The sequence below is a fragment of the Oreochromis niloticus genome, linkage group LG19 (genome assembly GCF_001858045.2).
Source record: "Oreochromis niloticus isolate F11D_XX linkage group LG19, O_niloticus_UMD_NMBU, whole genome shotgun sequence".
In the NCBI taxonomy this organism is placed as follows: domain Eukaryota; kingdom Metazoa; phylum Chordata; class Actinopteri; order Cichliformes; family Cichlidae; genus Oreochromis; species Oreochromis niloticus.
In genome coordinates, this window is record NC_031983.2 from 29,683,536 (window position 1) to 29,700,900 (window position 17,365).

The following is a 17,365-nucleotide window of genomic DNA, read 5'->3' on the forward strand; positions in this document are numbered from 1 at the left end:
AAAAATAAACTTTTACTATGAAATACCTGCAGAAGACCCACTTGTATTTTATTTTATTTTATTTTATTTTATTACTTATTTTGCATCATCATGATTATTATTATCAATCTTTGTTTAGTGTTTTTATTGTGTTTGATTCTCGGAGATGAATAACGATGTTCAGTGTGAATGTTTGCTGTGTTGCCTCGGAGATGACACTCGCCGTTTTCATATTTGAAATCAAGTGTTTCCCACGTGTTGTTTAAACTCACACATGTTTGGAACATGTTTAAAATCAGGGCTCACTAATACTCATGTCACAATGAGGACGTGTGACAGCTGCTCACGTTTGATTAAAGATTTATTGCCAATAATCGTTCAGATTGAAACGATCAGCAGGAAGACTTTTGCTAATAATTTTTGATTTATGCCACAAACACGGAAAAAACAAACAAATGTTCACACGACGTTTACACATCATCCTGCTGAGGATGTTCAACATGATCGATAATCATGTGTTATAAACTGATGGTGCACGTTTGATTGATCAAATTAAATTTATTAAGTCTAGAAAAAAATGATTTAAGATGATTGTTATTGATTATTTTGGCCTAAAGAATTCATGATCAATTATTTTTAAATCAAAGGTCTCTGATTTATTTATTTCTGAATAAATCAGATTCTGAGCTCATCCATCAGGTCACTGATCAATAATTAATATTTGATGTGTGACCGCCGGCTTTTAATCTTAAAAAGGTTTCACTTTTAATGTTTCATCACATAAAAATGAACTCGTTTTTATTTTATCATTTCAAAGTCTTATGTTTGATCCCCACGCAGTGTGTGTGTGTGTGTGTGTGTGTGTTTTATTCCAGGTAATGCACGTTAATTTAAATGGTTTGTGTCACATTTCTGTCTCATCTCTCTTCATTCTCTCACCGCCTTAGTTTCCTTTTTCTTATTTCTATAAATCATCCTTTTAACACAACAGCTCCTGTCCGCTGCACAACAGGGAACTGAAACCAGGAGCCTCGTGAGGCCGGGTCCTGGTTTTAGCTCAGGTCTCCTGAATTTGGTGTTTGTGAAATTTGCTTCACTCGGGACACACGAGGTTTTCTCTGCATGCAGGTGTGTGTGTGTGTGTGTGTTTTAATGAACATATAAATTGGTCTACAGTCAGCTCTGATCCTCCACAATAAAAGTCTCAGTGTTAAATCATGAAGGTCAGTGTTTGAAAAACGGCAGCAAAACAAATGCGCCCCCCCCCCCCCCCCCCCACACACACACACACACACACACACTCAGAGCGCTATTTTTCATATCAGAAGTCAGACTTTTCTCGATGATCAAAAACAAACAAAGAAACAAACGAAGAGCTCCTCTGTAAACAAGCTCAAATCATTTAATTGCTTTTATTTATTTGTTTGTTTGTTTGTTGATTAAAAATAAAAACTGTATAAAAATAAGAAAAATTCTCTGTCAGCATTTTGAATTCTTTTTACCTTCAACATAAATGTTTTTCATGATTTTTATATTAAATCCAAACAGAGGTTTTATTTTGAAATCTCGTGCGTCCTCCTCTCTGTGATTTTTATTTCTTATTTTATTTATTTCTACTTTTCATTACTAATTTCTTACGTTTATTGTTTCGTCGTTTGTTTGTTTGTTTGTCCTTCCGAAGCGGCCCTCGGCTCCTCTCGGCCCGGCTCGGCCGTCCGGGCCTCTGTGCGCGTCTCCGCTGCGGGTTCATGTCCGCGGATAATTGGCGGGTAATTCCGGGATCATTGGAAACATTTCGCGGCAAAAAGGGGAAAAACCTCGAGATCAAAGTGAAATCTGTCGGCTCGTGTTCAGGTTCACGGCCCGCAAACACCCGCGAAATCCGCACAGCGAGCCCGCGGGAGGCGCACCGAGGCCGGCCTGAGCCCCGAGACACGAGCCGAGAGGAGCCGAAACACCGGGGGCACAACAATAATAAAACATAAAGAAACTACAACAAAGCGGTGAAAATAAACCGCGAATAAAACCAGAATAAAAAACAAATAAAGGAGAATTGAATAAAAATAATTAAAGAAACACAAACACGGCGACAGAAAGATGTGAAGATAAAATCAACAAACAAATAAACAATAAAAACCATCATTAAAACTGTAAATAAAACAAAAACAGGACAAAATAAAAGAAACGAAATATAAAAAACGGAAAAAATAACAAATCAGCTGTTTCCGGTGTTTACACTAAAAACAAACAAACAAACAAAAACGCGGTCACAGAGAAGCCTGGAGATACGAGCTTTCTGTCCACCAGAGATAACAAAAAATAAAATAAAACAAATAAACATTTTATTTTATTCGTTTATTTTATGCATCTATTTATTTGATTGTACTTTTTCAGTGAGTCTTGAACGATCACAGTGAGTGATGGACGAGTTTTCGAGTCATCGTTCTCTTTGTTTTTGCTGAAACTGACGATTATTGGAAAAAAAATTCTCGATTAAATGAAATCAAATAGACAAAATTAAAACCAGTAAAAATCAGATCGTTCTTCTCAATGTTTTTATTGAAAATGTTCTTCTGTCCTCAGCTTATCGAAGATCAATGAATTTACTGATACTTTATCGATTCAGTTCTCATTATTCTGCTGTTATCAGCTGATCGTTATTGACTGCTGCACGTGATTGATTAGTCATAAGTGATCAGTAATTTTGTTCTCCTGATAATTAAATCAGTTCTCTGAGCGAGATACGTGGTTTTTACAGGACAGCAGAGACATTTATTGATCGATTATCAGCTGATTCCAACACCTGTCTTTTTTGTAATCAGTAACGGAAATGATCGATAAATGAAACACGTCTGAATTGATCAGCAATCAATAACCCGATCAGCCTGCAGCGTTCCCTGTTTTTATTTGAAAATGACAGAATAAGTTAAAACATGCATCAAAACCAACGAAGAACAAACACGCGACGAGGACGCGACAGAAGGAGAAGAAGAAGACCTCCCACTTCATTCATGCACATGGTAATAATCAATAATCAATAATCGTGATGGGTTAAATACACAGACAGGAAGTGATGTTGCTTTTACACACAGAGTCACCGATCGATCAGATCATCGATCGACTGATTGGAGGATGACGCCAACACTCGATCAGTTATTGATTATTGATCGGCCTCATGAGTCTCTCTGCTTCCTGTTTATGTGCCAGAGGTCATGTGACCTGAGTTTTCAGCGTTTGGTGCAGATGTAGACTCCCAGCATGCTCTGCTGCAGGTGCCGTCGTTTCTTAGTTTCCTCAAGTGGTTAAACTAGCGAGCAGGAAGTGACCCCCACACCTCAGCCACAGAACGCCACGCCCTTCATCCCAGGCTGTGATGTCACAACAACTACTCTCCTCACAGTGTGGCATGGAGGGCACCGCTGGCAGACTTCCAGCGGCCTCGTGTCTCCGGTCACGTCGGGGGTAGCGCTAAAACACAGGTGAGGCCAAGAAAGAGCTACAGAGCATGCTCAGAACCGACATGGACGCAGAGATGCAGGAAGTGCTCCAACACTCCACGCTCCTATTTTGAAGCTTCTTGCAATGAACTTACTTTGAAAGTTTAACTCCAGTTTGAAACTAAGTGACAAACGATGAAGTGGCCATGAATTAAAATTTAATAAAGGTTATTCCACCCCAAACAAACCATTAAATAACAATAACGACGAGTTATGATGTAATTCAGGTTTATGTTGTTAGTTTGTGATTGGATAAAATGGATCAGGTGGTTTTCTGTTGGTCACATGACGCAGGTGCTTTAACCCTGTGAGAAGAAGATAGTTTACTGTCGATTAACGATTCTTTTTTGTTTTGATTTTTTCATTCACCTCAAACTCGTTTGATTTTATACCTGAAAATCATAACCAATTTGAGTTACACTGAATACTAACAGTAATCAGAGTAAAACTACTCTCTAATTATTGATGTATATTATCGGGTTTGTTTCTTGTTTCTGTCGAGCTTGTTTTAAAGTGCTGCTGTTGTTTGGTTTTTAAAATATTTCCTCAAACTTAAAAAGAAAAGCAGCAAATATTTTTCAGTGAAAAACATCAATAATCAAATCACTGATCGATCGTCTCAGCTGCACGTCTATAAACTGTTAGATCACTAAAAAAAAAAGTTCCAGTCATTAGCTGCAGCGGCACATAAACGTCTGAAGTTTGTCAAGTAAAAGTACTCAGAATGAAGTTACTCGAGTAAAAGTACCGAAACCCTGAAAGCAGCTTCAGCCTCATCTGTGTGTGAATGTTGTGTGACCCTCACTCTGCTCCTCGGGTTCTGCAGTCTTTAATTTTCAGCCTCACAGGAAGTCAAATGAACTTGTTTGCATTCGATCTGAAAATCGGACATGTCGTCGTGCTGTTCCTGCTCCGCGACCCTGTTAAGATGAATGTTTTGTTTAAAACAGAAGCTGAAGCTGCTGTATCAGGAAATTTATTTATCTTTATAAACTTTTAATGACTACAAATATTTTAATTTTCTCTGTGAGTAACAGCTACGTCAGAGTACTTTAGCTTCAATATTCTGAACACTTTTCCTGACTGAGTGCTTCCTCCAGCTCTGAAGCCAATCAAAAACTGCCCAAACGGCGGCGAGGAGAGTGTGGTGAGCATGGCAGAGCGGGACTGTTTTTGGGGTGAAATTATCCTTTAAATGAAAAGCCTTTAATCTGAGCGGCAGGTTCTCAGGCTGGGCCGCGCGATCCTGCCAGAGGTCAGCGGAGGAGCAGACAAGGTCGTGGGAGAAATAAATCCTGATCAGAAAGACGAGTCCTGATCATCAATGTGTTTGTAAACATCTGCAGTATGACCTTTGACCTTGCTCTAAGCAGGACTCCAAACCACTGTGGCTCAACCTGCGGCTCATGGCCCTCTGAGGGACACCAACAGTTTCACGGATGCCTGAGCCCAAACAGCCATGTTCGGTCACACTTGAGGGTGAAAGGTCAGTCAAAGGTTAATGTGTGCTGCTGACCAGGATCTCAGAGACAGCAGAGAGTTCTGCCCGAGTTCTTAAAGAACCGAGTCTCTGACCTGGATCAGAGAAACCTAAAGGTCTTCACACTTTAAACTCACAGAATTTGCCTCCATGAAAACTAACATTAAATTACGTAAAACTTGAATCAAGTTTGGTATGGCTTTGCCTACATGCAGACTGACATTGCTGATATTTGAAGGAAGTCTGGTCACACCGGTAGGAATTGAGTATTGAACGGGTCCAATGACGCTGGTTTTGCAGTACTGGATTTCTCTGTGTCCCCAACCAAACCAGGATCAGACTCAGAACCAGGACTCCCGGGCTCCACCTCCTAGCAGAACCCTGTGGTTTAACTTCCAGGGTTCTTCAGGTGGATCACAATCTGGACTCAGGTTCAAGTCTGACCCGGTTGTTGTTTTTGTACCTCAGATCATTTGTGACTCGTGTGTAAAAGCAGATCACAGACCTGGGGTCAGTCTCATCGTGTCTGTTGGCGTCCCGGTTCGGTCACAGTGCAGGAGTTCAGAAGTCCGTCTCAGTCCAACAGGAAGTCTATGACGGCTGCATGCAGAGAGTCCAACAGGAGGTGCAGCAGCTACTATGAGGTGTTGAGGAGTGGTCTGGGGTAGACCCCTTGGTAGTAGGAAGCCTCCAGTGGCTCCATGGTCCTCCCCCCGAGGCCGGACCCTGCCCCGGTGTTGTAGGAGGAGTACTGCAGGGCCTCGTAGGCCTTCAGGTCCAGTTTGTGCTGCTGCTCCGAGGACGACATCAGGTTGTTGATGGAGAACGGATGGTTGAAGGAGTAGTGCGGGTCTCCTTTGATATGGAGCTGCGACTCGTGAGCCATGGAGTGGGGGGGCAGTGACAGCGAGGAAAGGAGCTGGGCGCCGGACACCTTCAGGTCAGATGGCCCGCCCATGCCTCCCCGCAGGTCCAGCCCGGGGGACGAAGCTGCCTGGCTGGAGGAGGGCAGCGAGGAGTCTAGGAGTCCCGGAGTTTTGAGGGCATCCCCTGCGGGAGACGCAGACCCGCCTCCGCTGCTGCCCCCCTGCTCTTTCCTGCCGTCTGACTTGGCCGACATCTTCTTCTCGCACTTGAACCTCTTCTGGCGACGCAGGTAGCAGCCGTTCTCAAACATGTTCCCAGAGTCCGGGTGCAGGGTCCAGTACGAGCCCTTCCCCGGTTTGTCTGGCGAGCGCGACACCTTCACGAAGCAGTCGTTGAAGGACAGCGAGTGGCGGATGGAGTTCTGCCAACGCTGCTGGTTCTGTCGGTAGTATGGGAACAGGTCCATGATCCACTGGTAGATTTCGCTTAGCGTCAGCATCTTACTGGGCGCCTGCTGGATCGCCATGGTGATGAGGGAGATGTAGGAGTATGGAGGCTTGGCGTGCGGGTAGCTCCGTCTGAACGCCTTGTTGTCCCGGGCTCGGTTCAGTCCCCCTCCGCCGTACGCCATGCCGGGGCTCATGCTGGGGCTCATGGCGCCGTACGGGTTTAGGCCCATCGAGGCCTGCTGGGCCGACACCGAACCCATCCCAGATGGGCTCAAGGCCCCGCCCATCGATGCCACTCCCCCACCCAGCCCCGTCATGGCCGCCGGAGCAGAGCTCCCCATTGCTCCTACAGGGGCAGGGCTGAGACAAGTGCCGCTATAGGACATGTTGAAGGAACCTGACGTGGTCCCGGTGCTCGACATGTAGCCGGACATGGAGCCCATCCCCAGACCAGAACCCATCCCACCGCTGGCCATTGGGGAGTAGACCTGCAGACAGAGACCAGAACCAGTCAGAACCAGGACCAAGACACTGACCAGTCAGACTAAATACAGAAAAGTTTGAAACCAGAGCCAGGTCTAAGACCCAGTTTGTTCAGTTGGTCCTTCTGCAGCGCCCCCTGCTGGTTGTTTGCCTGTAAAAATGTGAAACTTGATTAAGAGTCTCCTCAGATTTTATTCCAGAATCAGGTGGACAGTCAAGTCTGCAGAGGAGGGTTAAGCCCAGTCCAGAGATCTTAGCCCAGGACCGGAGGAGGAGGAAGAGCGGGTCGCAGACCAAAGGAAAAGTCAGCGGCGCGATGCCCAGCTCCTCCAATCCTGAAGTGTGTGTGTGTGTGTGTGTGTGTGTGTGTGTGTGTGTGTGAGCGCTCAGTAAGAAATAAAGAGCACTCCATTAATGATACACGCCTGGGAACCTGGTTTAAAGAACATTTAAAGAACGTTTTCTGTGTATTTGATGAACAGTTTAAAGTGACAGGATCTGATTTTCATTCTTAATGCGTTTTATTAATGATAACAATAATGATACTTTATACTAGTATGTAGGGTCCGAGTTTCTCCTCCACATTCACATTTTAAAAGTTTTAATCAGCTGCAGAGAACAAAGTTAATTTAATTTAATTTGTTATTTTTTTAATTTTGCAGTTTATTTTGAGGTTATTAAACTTTATTGTTTCTGACTGAGGCTCGGTCAGCAGCGGCCTCCTGCTCTTTGTTCCAGCTTCAGTTTGATTTTAATTTTCAGATTTTTGATTAAACGGGATTTTAAAAAATAAATAAATAAATAAATAAATAAAACCACAGCGTCGTTTTTTTCCCATTAAATAAAATGATTGATTATTAGTTTATTATAGGAAGATTTTCATCCTCATTCAGAATCTAATTTAAAATATTCATGATTTTTTTGTTCTGGTTTTAAACGTTTTTAACGTTTTTTAACGTTAAAATAAATCAAAGTTTATTTAAACTTTCACGTCGTGAAGGTGAAATAAACGCAGTTTGTTTAGATTTCACTGAAACATTAAAAACGTTACTGCTGCCTGTGATTATTATTGTTAATATTTGTTTAATATAACTGTGATTTTCTGTGGTGAAACAGAACTGAGATCATTAAAAATGAAACGGATGAATGAATCAAATAATTAAATAAAAGTTTTCACATCAGATAGAATAACAAATACGTTCTGTTTCAATCTTTGCTAAATTAACTCGGGTTAAAAAGGTAATAGCGGCTCTTCTTATTATTATTATCATTATTATTATTTCCGATAATCAGTGATCAATACCCGCAGCGAAGAAGCGGATTCGTGTCTGCGCCAGAGTCCGTTTGAAAAAGACCCGATTTTTGAGTCGGAGCTTCTTTGTTCTGATTTTCTCTGAAACTCTGAAACTTTTTTTTAAAAATCTTTTTCATTTTAATTTGAATAAAATCGCCGCAGACTTTTTCTCTTATATTAAGTATATTTATGTAATATTAAATATTATAGAGTTAATATAAGGTATATTATCCGGAACCAAACGCTCTGATTTTGCTGCTCGTGTTTGAAGAAAGATTTAAAGCTGATTAAACAGATTTTTAAATCTGTCGCTTTCTCTCTGATAAAGTTCATTTTTACTTTCTTTGGATATTCTGATAAATAAAAACGGAATAAAAAAACACAGTTTTTAAAACCAAACCGGAACCCGAACTTTAACCGGAGAACTTTCGCGCAGTTTTCCGGTTAAACGCTTTAATCCAGCCGGGCTCTTAGCCCGGGTCTAACGCCGTGCGCGGGGCGGTGACCGACCTCCTCGCTGTAGTATCCGCTCCAGTCCGGAGCTTCGTGGCCTTCCATCTTCACCGTGCCCAGCATGTCGGGAGCCCGCGGCCCGATCGCGGATCCTGCAGGTCCCGCTCCGGGTCTTCTCCTCCGGGTCTCCTGGCCTCCCGGTCCTGTCCCCGTCTGAGTGTCTGCGCGCTGCGCCAGGTGGAAGCGTGCCGAGCCGAGCCGAGAGTTAGTGAGGAAGAGGAGGAGGAGGTGATGGTGACCTGCGGACTGATGTGAGCCTCCTCCTCCTCCCCGTGCAGGTCCGGCCCTCCGCTGCTCCCCCCCCCTCCTCATCCCGTCATTCCTCCACTCAGCCTCCACCTGCGGCTTCACCTTCATCACAGAACCGGAAGCGGGCCCGTTGCTTTATAAACTTTTGAAAATGTTTGATTTTTGTTTTTGTTTAAACTCCCCAATAAAGTGAAAACAAAATCTTATATTTTTTAACATTTTAAAAATATTTCAATAGATAAACATAAAAGTGCACGTGCCGCCGCCGCGCATACAAAGGTCCGTCTAAAAAGGATTTTCGCTCCATTTCTGTTGAAGACTGAGATTAAAGGACGTGTGCAGGATTATTTCATCACTTCATGAAATAATCCTGGTAAAAGATTCATTATTTCTCATTATCCTCAGTTCGAGTTTCATTTAATGCCGCTTCAACCTTTCACACGTCTGTACAAATGTCCCTTTAAAAACACGCAGTTTTTAGTCTTATATTGAACACCTCATTAAAGAGTACACATTGTTTTTGAGTTTAAATAAAAGAGTCATCGTCCTTCACAATAAGAGTAAATTATAGTCAAACCCTGAAAAATAAGCACGAGCTTTTAATGTGAAAAACCATAGGAGCTGATTGGGGTTCTTGAAGGCAGGCTTGCTGTTTAAAGTTTTATGAGCAAAAATAATCTCTAACGTGTTTGAAATGCAGGAAACACATCAGCGTTAAACAGCTGGTTTGTGGCTTCATGAAGCTCCAGATGTTTCAGCGCTGATGGTCTGACTGCACTCAGGTCAGTGAATGAGGCCTGCACACACACAGAGGCCGACCCACAAACATGACAAAGCCCTCAACAGGACTCCTCTCCATACAAAAGAGACCCGACTTTAGGATTCACAGCCACAAAGAAACATTATTATTGATTATTATTATTACTATTATTATTATTATTACTATTATTATTATTATACTGGCTGGTCCCAGATCTGCCTCTGCTCCAGCTGACGGCCCAGTGTGCAGCTTTCATGAACGAGCACAGCGGCGGATTATCGGACTGGATTAAGAGGACGAGCTGCTGGATTTAAGGACACTTAAACCAAACACTGAGCGGAGACACAGAGGGGGAGGCCCGGGAGGACACCTCCTCACTGAGGTGCAGCTGAGATGAGGATGGAAGTCCAGGTAAGACCCTCAGACCTGTGCAGCACCTGTTTGTATGGAAGAGCCAGACTTTGTGATGCTTTCAGAGCTGCTAAGGAAAGATGAAACGTTCCAAAGGTGAAAGCACACCTTTAACTTCTGTTAGAAACTGCACCCAGATCAGTGTTACCCCACTGCAGGTGTCACAGTCTGCAGGTACACCTGACTTCAGGTGTGATAATCAGGACAGGTGAGAGCGGGTCTCCTTTTACCTGCATTTAGAGACTAGATCATCTTCATGTGTGCGTCTCTCAGGGTCAGAGCAAGTTCATATAGTAGCAGACGGGGTCATGTGACTCATGCTGTACCTGCTCCTCCTCCTACCTGCCGGTGTGGCTGTGTGAACACACCTGTGTGACATGAGGTATGAATATTTTCCGCAGAGAATTTTCAGCCTCTGATGTCACGCTGCACCTTCCTGTTTCCAGTTTTTTATTCACTCCCGCCTTGTGTTTCACATGGCGTCGATGACAGCGTGGAGGTCGACGCCGAGGAAGAGGAGGAGGCGGAGGCGGTTTCATTGTGACTCATAAGGTCTTAAATCTCACTAAAAGCTCCTCACTGACTCACCTGTCACCTGCACTCCTACACACAGACACAGCGGCTCCAGGAGGGGCGGAGCCAAAGACCTGGACCTTACCGCTCTGTGGGACCCACTGAGAAGGACAAGGGTATCCATCTTCATCTTCATCTCAGGGTAACACCAAACATCCACCAATCAGAAGACTGGTGTAAACCACACACACACACACACAGTAACACACACACTAACAGTAAGTGTGTGTGTGCGTGCGTGTGTGTGTGTGTTACAGGCTGTTATTAAAGCCCTGTTGTTGCCGTGGTTTCCTGTGAACTCCTCCCCTCTCTGTGGGGGAAATATCTCTCGGCTGTGAGTCATGGCCGAGGATGTTGGGTGAGTTCATCTGCAGGTCAAACAGACAGTGTTCTGCTCACATGAACACCATGTGACCTCTGACCTCCACGCTCACCTGAACTCTCTCACACAGGTGTTCTTTCTCCTGTCAGCAGCTCTCTTGAGCCACGATCGCCTTTGACCTATGATAGCGGCTGGTCTGTGCAGCGCCCTCTGCAGGACCTGCAGAGGGCGCTGCACAGACCAGAGCAGGAAGAATCACACGCAGGAGAATAAAGGCACAAAGGAACTTCACACGTGTGAGCGTGCAGATGTGCACAAGCGGTTATCCTGGACACACAGGGAGTCACAGGAAGTGACATAAGCATGGAACTGACTCCAGGTGCGTTAGTGGGGAAAAGGGTGTTACCACGACAATGACTCTGTGCTGATAATAACTGACTTCATTGTGTATTTATTCATTTATGCATGGAAAAAAAATAATGTACAGATGTTTGATGGCAGCACGACTGTCAGAAAATTCAGGTGACCTCGGTCGCTGCTGCCCACGTACACCTGCAGCTCACCTGAGGCTCACTTTCATTTTTCTGATCCAGCTTCGTTTTATCGCTTGCTGTTTATCTCTTTTTGTCATTTGTTTCTTGCACTGCCGTCTATTCTATTCTATTCTATTCTATTCTATTCTATTCTATTCTATTCCTGTTGAGCAGCTGCTTCCTGTTCCTGCTGTTCAGTTTGAACTTTCAGGTGGATTTGGGTTGGGAGTCCTGGACCTGATCCTGCTCACCTGGTGGAGTTTCCACCTGTAACCCAGCTGTGAAAACATCCGCGCACGAGGAAACTTTCTCTGAGCACAGCCTCATCAGGCTGCATTACCCACAATCCAGCAGAGTCCTGCAGACGGTCCGACCCAGCACAAGTGGACGACTTCACCACGATCAGGCTCAGGTGATTCTCTGCAGGTGACGCCGGTGTAAGCAGAAATAAAGGCAGGGACCTCTGATCTGGTGTTCAGGTCTGTGTCAGGGCTGAAGTCGAAGAGCCAGAGCGAGATTTTGTTGGTCACGCTGATATGCAGCTCAGTGACTTTATCCATGCTGTGACAGTTTGAGGCCGAGGCGGCACAAACCAGGTCCCAAACCTGGGCTGCCAGGAAGCCTGAAATCTGCACCGAGTCAAACGTGTGGAACGTTTCGCTTCGCTGAGGCTGGCGCTGCTGCCCAGAGTGAGCTTCATCTCCAGGAGGCACACAGCTCCCGGTCCTCTCTGCAGTTTCTTCTCCAGCAGGAGCTCCCTCCCCTCCTGTTAGCCTCCGCAGGTGTTAGCACCTGTTTGAAGGCTGAGGGAGACCTCTGGTGGCCATGCGAAGCAGTGCATGTGAAACCTGCGGGGAAGCGGCCATGACCTCTTTCCTGTGCTGTTAACGCTGATGAAGCATGTACCTGAGCACGCATCGGCCCCCCAGGTGTGACTTTACAGTCCTGTAACACCTGTGATAATGCCACATTGTTCATCTTTTTCCCTCTGCTGAAGCCACCGCCACAGGGGCGGTGCTAGGATCCGGAAACACCGTGGGCTTGTTCTCGTTTGGGACTGATTTTACTGGAAGCAGCGGAAATAAAAGTAGAAATGTTGATGAAGTTTTCATGTGTGAGACAGAAACTTTTCCAGCCCTGGCCTCACAGTGATGCTCTCATTGCACCAGAATGACTCCTTTACACTGCTCACCTCCTCCTCACCAACCCGCTGCAGCCCTCACCTCCTCTGCTCCCTCCTGTGCAATCAAACTCCATCCAGATCGATCATTTTTGATGTGATTATTAGATATTTAAGACATACACACAGAAAATCGAATGAATAATGCGCAGTCATCAAAGCTTGCATTGCACAGCTGCACTTTCCACTGCATAGTCACATGACCTCGCCGTTTCTTCATTTATGTTTCAATTGCAGTATTTTATTTTAGAGCACTTTAACAACACTGTTGTTGTCCACTAGATGGCATCAGTCCAGTGTGTGTGTGTGTGTATGTGTGTGTGTATGTGTGCGCACGCGCAGGTTCTCTCAGGCCGGCGTGTCGATGACACACTAAAGAGGCGAATCTGCCTCAGACTCAGTCTGGTGATCTGACACTGGACCCTCGAACAGGTGCGCAGGGTCTGTGGGAAACAGTCAGACAGCTGATCCAGGTGTGTGACGTGATGTTTCAGTGGGTTCAGTCAGCATGAGGTGTGGGTGGACATCTCCTTGTCAGACCGCCAGGAGTAATTCCCTCTGTATTTAAACGTGCAGCTGCTTTGAGTAAACTTGACTCGGGTGTGTCTTCACCTTCACATCCAGCAGGTCACTCATCGAGGCTCCACCAAAAACATCAGTAATTTGATGTTTTTGGTGGAGCTTCATTCTGTGTGGTTTCTGAGCGCTGACCTGCCGAAGTTACAGTCACAGCTTTCCTGTGAGAAGCATCTCCAAACATCTGGTCTCCTTTTTCTCCTTGTGCTGCTCCTCATTTATGAACCTGGCTGTGAGGCGGAGACGGAGGTCACATAATGATATAAAATAAGCTTATTACAGCACTATGAGTGGCAGAGCTCTCTGAAGAGGATTCATAGACACAGTCTGCACCTGACTGCATAATCTGAATTTAGTTATTTAACATTTGTCTAAGACCAAGTGGAGCTCAGCATCTCTAAGCATCAGCATCATAACACATAGTGCATGTGTCGCAGGAGCGAGTCTGTACACGCTGAAGATTTGTGTTCATGAGATTTTCAAAATAAAAGTCATTCAGGTTGGTAGATAAATGCATGTTTTAAATTTTAAAGCTGGACCTTTTTTCTTCATCCTCCATTGAATGTTCACCTGTTCCTACATTGAAGACAGAGAATGACTCTGAACATGATCTGCCTTTAATGGCTTTGAACCAGAGTCCATTTAAAAAAATAAAAATTTTATTTGTGTTGACTTTTCCTCCCACCGCTCACGCTGCTGTGCATTGATCTCGGTATGTTCTGCTTTCCATGGTCTTTGTTTCTTTTGAGTAAAATAGTTGCAATGACATTCACAGCACTCGTGTTCCTTATCTGTGCTCTGATCTGAAACCTGAAGTTGGGCTGCAGAATTTCTCTGGAGGAAACCAGCTCGCCATATCAAGACACAACACACATCCTGTCCTGGAGGAGGAGGAGGAGGAGGAGGCACTGTGTGGAGAGGGTGAGGCTGGCAGTCTGGCTGAAGGAGAACCAGAGAAAAAGGAGGACAGAAAGCAGGAGTGACAAACAAGAAGAGGAGAAACTGGAGAGAAGGAGAAAAAGGAGGAAAGAACAGAGCAAAGAGGAGCAGGAGGGAGGAGGAAGGAGGAGAAACTGACTGGACTGGTGAGAAGGACAAGTTAGAAAGGGTCAAATAAACTGAGACATGATTATTGATTATTGGTTTGAAAAGAATAAAAACAGAAAACAGTGATTTTCACTGAAACAGAAAAAAATCCGATGCTGAAGCTGAGAACTTTTATTTGTTTAAAAATCTGCTCAGGACGTTTAACAAAGACGAGAAAAGTTAATCTGCCAAGATGAGCTGTAAAAAGAGTTTTTCTGCAGGTTCAGGTCTGTCAGCGTCTCTCAGGACAAACTGCTTTAAAGATACTTTGTGTAATTAACCCTTTGGTCAAATGCAACTCAGATATTTACCAGCGGGGGGCAGTGTTTTGAATGAGTGTTTGATTGGAGCTGCTAAGAAACAGAAAAACTGTGAAGCGCTGATTTAATGTGTATCAACAAAAAGCTAACACAGCTTAGCAGTTAGCTGCCTTCATAAGCTAATACTGCATGGCTAACATTAGCATTACAGGTTTTCCAGCTGCTTCAGTTGTCATCTCCTGTCATATTCGGAAGAATCTCCGCACACCAGGAGCAAAGCTGCAAATGAGCTGCTGTTTAATGATCAATTCGCACAGGAGTTAGAGGTTCAGCCCGAGTGAAAGCTGGGCTCAGGCTGAGTTTAGACAGAGTCTAGATTGGGTTAATGTTCAGTTTAGGGTAGCTTTAGACTAGGTCAAATCCTGTCTATGACTGTGTTAATTTCAAATAGCAAACTGATTTTTTGATCTCTGGACATAGTGACATCATCACCAGAGGGGGTGGAGCTAGAGGATATGGCGCTTCAGCTCTGCAGCTGTTGGACTTTGCATCTTTGCATCTTTGTCTTCCTGCTAAGAAATATTTCCTCTGCCCCGTCTTCACGATACATCCTGAACCACAACAAACTCAGCTTCAACAATGCCGCTAAGAAGTGTCCCGGCGGCAGTGTCCTCACCACCATCGCCACCCAACAGGAAGTGGATGAAATCCTCAAGCTCATCTTCAAATCAGAGCCGTTTCAGAACGGGTTCACCTTCTGGGTCGGGCTGAGAATCACCAGCTCAGAGTGTATAGACAGGTCCAAGCCACTGAGGGGATTCAAATGGTTAGAGAACAACAGTGAGGAGTCAGAGGTGAGCCAATGGGCGGAGGACCCAGAACATACCTGTACCACAGACCGGTGTGTTGCACTGAAGGGACAGTTTGATGGGTTGAATGTGACCTGGGGTCTGATTCCTTTAAACTGCCATAAGGACAAAAACGCTTTTATCTGCAAAGTGAAGGATGGGGACACCACCATCAAGCTAGGATCAGAACAACCTCCACCTGGGGATACACCCACAAAACCACCTCCACCTGAGGACACACCTACAAAACCACCTTCACCTGAGGACACACCTATAAAACCATCAAAACCAAAGCGTGAACCTGGATTTATTAATGACTCTCATTCCGCAGAGCTGCGTTCATGCCAGCGCCCCTCTATCCCTGAGGCTCGCTCACTCAAAATGCTCTCGGGTAACACGAAGATCCAGGTGCAGTGCTGGTCCTCCGTTAGTTTTGACCTGGTCTGCTCCGGAGAACCCACCGTGTGGCGACTGGAGAATGGAGCCCTGGCCAACATCACTGCCATCAAAATAGAGTGTGCCAACGCCACACAGAAAGAGGAAGACTCTGTCTTGCGGTTGACCATCCTGCTCCCGGTGCTGATAGCCACGGGGGTGCTGGTGTTTCTGCTGGTGGTCATCGCGGTGACGGTGAAATGCTACCTGAACAGGCGGTCAAAGAAACGGGCCATAAAGAAGGCGGAGAAGATGGAGATGAAAAGCAAGAACAGGAAAGATTCCTTCTCATTGGCCTAAACAGCCTAATCGACCAATGAGAAGCCACTGACACAAGGGAACAGAGCTGTGATTGGCTGTGTTTAGTTACAAAGTTGTTGATTGTTTTTCAATTATTGAACATTTTGAAGGCTTTTACCTGTCTGTGGACTTACAGGCTCAAAATAACCCCTGAATTCTGTCTGCCAGGCTGAAACCCACAAACTGTTCACAGGTAAATGTTCTTGAGTTCGTTATTGGTTCATTTAGAAAAGATCAATAAATTAAAAACTGAGTTAACGTCTGATCAGTTTCTTCTAAATGACCCAATAAAATTCACTCGTTCTGTCTAGTAGCAGAACAAATTGTTTAAATACTTTTAAATTCATTTTACTGATCATTTAAATTCACCTGTTTAAATATTATTCTTTATTTAAGGACAGAATATAGTTAATCTGTATTTCACTTCACTATAAATGTTTAAACAAAAGGTAATTTCACTGCTGAATGACATGGAAGTTAACTTTACTTTGAAAAACTGATGGTTTGGCTCAATCTGCTGATTTCCTGTTTTTGAGTAATCTTTGAATTAAACAGAACTTTATTAATCTTTGTTACCTGATGATGCTGGACTTTTACATGTTCATCAATAAGTTTTTTTTAAATGTTTTACAAAAACAGAAATTTCAGTGTTCCACTTCCTAAAATGTCCCAAAGGTATGTGGACACCAGGCCTCTATTATCCTATAATATCACAGCTGTCCACATATTTTAGTGTCTGTGAAGGTTCTCGGTCATCCAGGTCATCATAATCTAAGGAGCTCTGAAAAAAAGCGTCTTTCTTTTAGATTTCTTTAAGTGTCTTTGAAGACGTTTCATCCGAGAAGCTTCTTCAGTTCTAAGAGCAACTGGTGGAGAGTCCACGGGCCTCTCGGGGACACTCCCATAGGGCTTAAATCTGGAACTCTCCACCAGTTGCTCTTAGAACTGAAGAAGCTTCTCGGATGAAACGTCTTCAAGAAACTTGCTGTCTCTTTTTAATCAGGATGTGGCCCAAATTATTGGGACATCCGTTGGGATAACTCCAGATCTCTGGAGAGAGGTTAACAGCGAAGTACAGAAGGTCTAAAGTGAATCATAATTACGATGTTTAGCTGTTTCTGGTATAGAAAGCACCCCTGTGCATCATTATAGACATAAGTTTGTGGACACCCGAAGGCCAACCTATTGCTGCTGCAATGATGGAAACATTGAGCTGTCCACATACTTTTGGCCACATATACCGAGGTTTCTGCAGGACAGGAAGCAGCCA

General features: G+C 44.4%; 2 protein-coding genes across 2 annotated transcripts; one reads left to right on the top strand and one right to left on the bottom strand.

Annotated features, from left to right (window-relative positions):
* Positions 1–2,388: 2,388 nt before the first annotated feature.
* Positions 2,389–8,850, bottom strand: foxa1 (forkhead box A1). Its single transcript, XM_003457203.5, has 2 exons — positions 8,560–8,850; positions 2,389–6,760 (listed from the first exon to the last, which is right to left on the bottom strand). The coding sequence occupies exons 1-2, from the start codon at positions 8,623–8,625 to the stop codon at positions 5,594–5,596; spliced, it is 1,233 nt and encodes a 410-aa protein (XP_003457251.1). The 5' UTR covers positions 8,626–8,850; the 3' UTR covers positions 2,389–5,593.
* A 5,209-nt stretch (positions 8,851–14,059) lies between these two features.
* clec14a (C-type lectin domain containing 14A) lies at positions 14,060–16,670 on the top strand. Its single transcript, XM_003457223.5, has 2 exons — positions 14,060–14,251; positions 14,993–16,670. The coding sequence occupies exon 2, from the start codon at positions 15,028–15,030 to the stop codon at positions 16,093–16,095; it is 1,068 nt and encodes a 355-aa protein (XP_003457271.1). The 5' UTR covers positions 14,060–14,251; positions 14,993–15,027; the 3' UTR covers positions 16,096–16,670.
* The last annotated feature ends 695 nt before the right edge of the window (positions 16,671–17,365 follow it).

Bases quoted from the DNA above. Each gene is read 5' to 3' on its own strand.
- clec14a (XM_003457223.5), top strand. From the start codon at position 15,028: ATGGCGCTTCAGCTCTGCAGCTGTTGGACTTTGCATCTTTGCATCTTT.
- foxa1 (XM_003457203.5), bottom strand. From the start codon at position 8,625: ATGCTGGGCACGGTGAAGATGGAAGGCCACGAAGCTCCGGACTGGAGC. The intron at 6,761-8,559 runs GTCGGTCACCGC...CTCTGTCTGCAG, and splicing joins GCGGATACTACAGCGAGGAG to GTCTACTCCCCAATGGCCAG.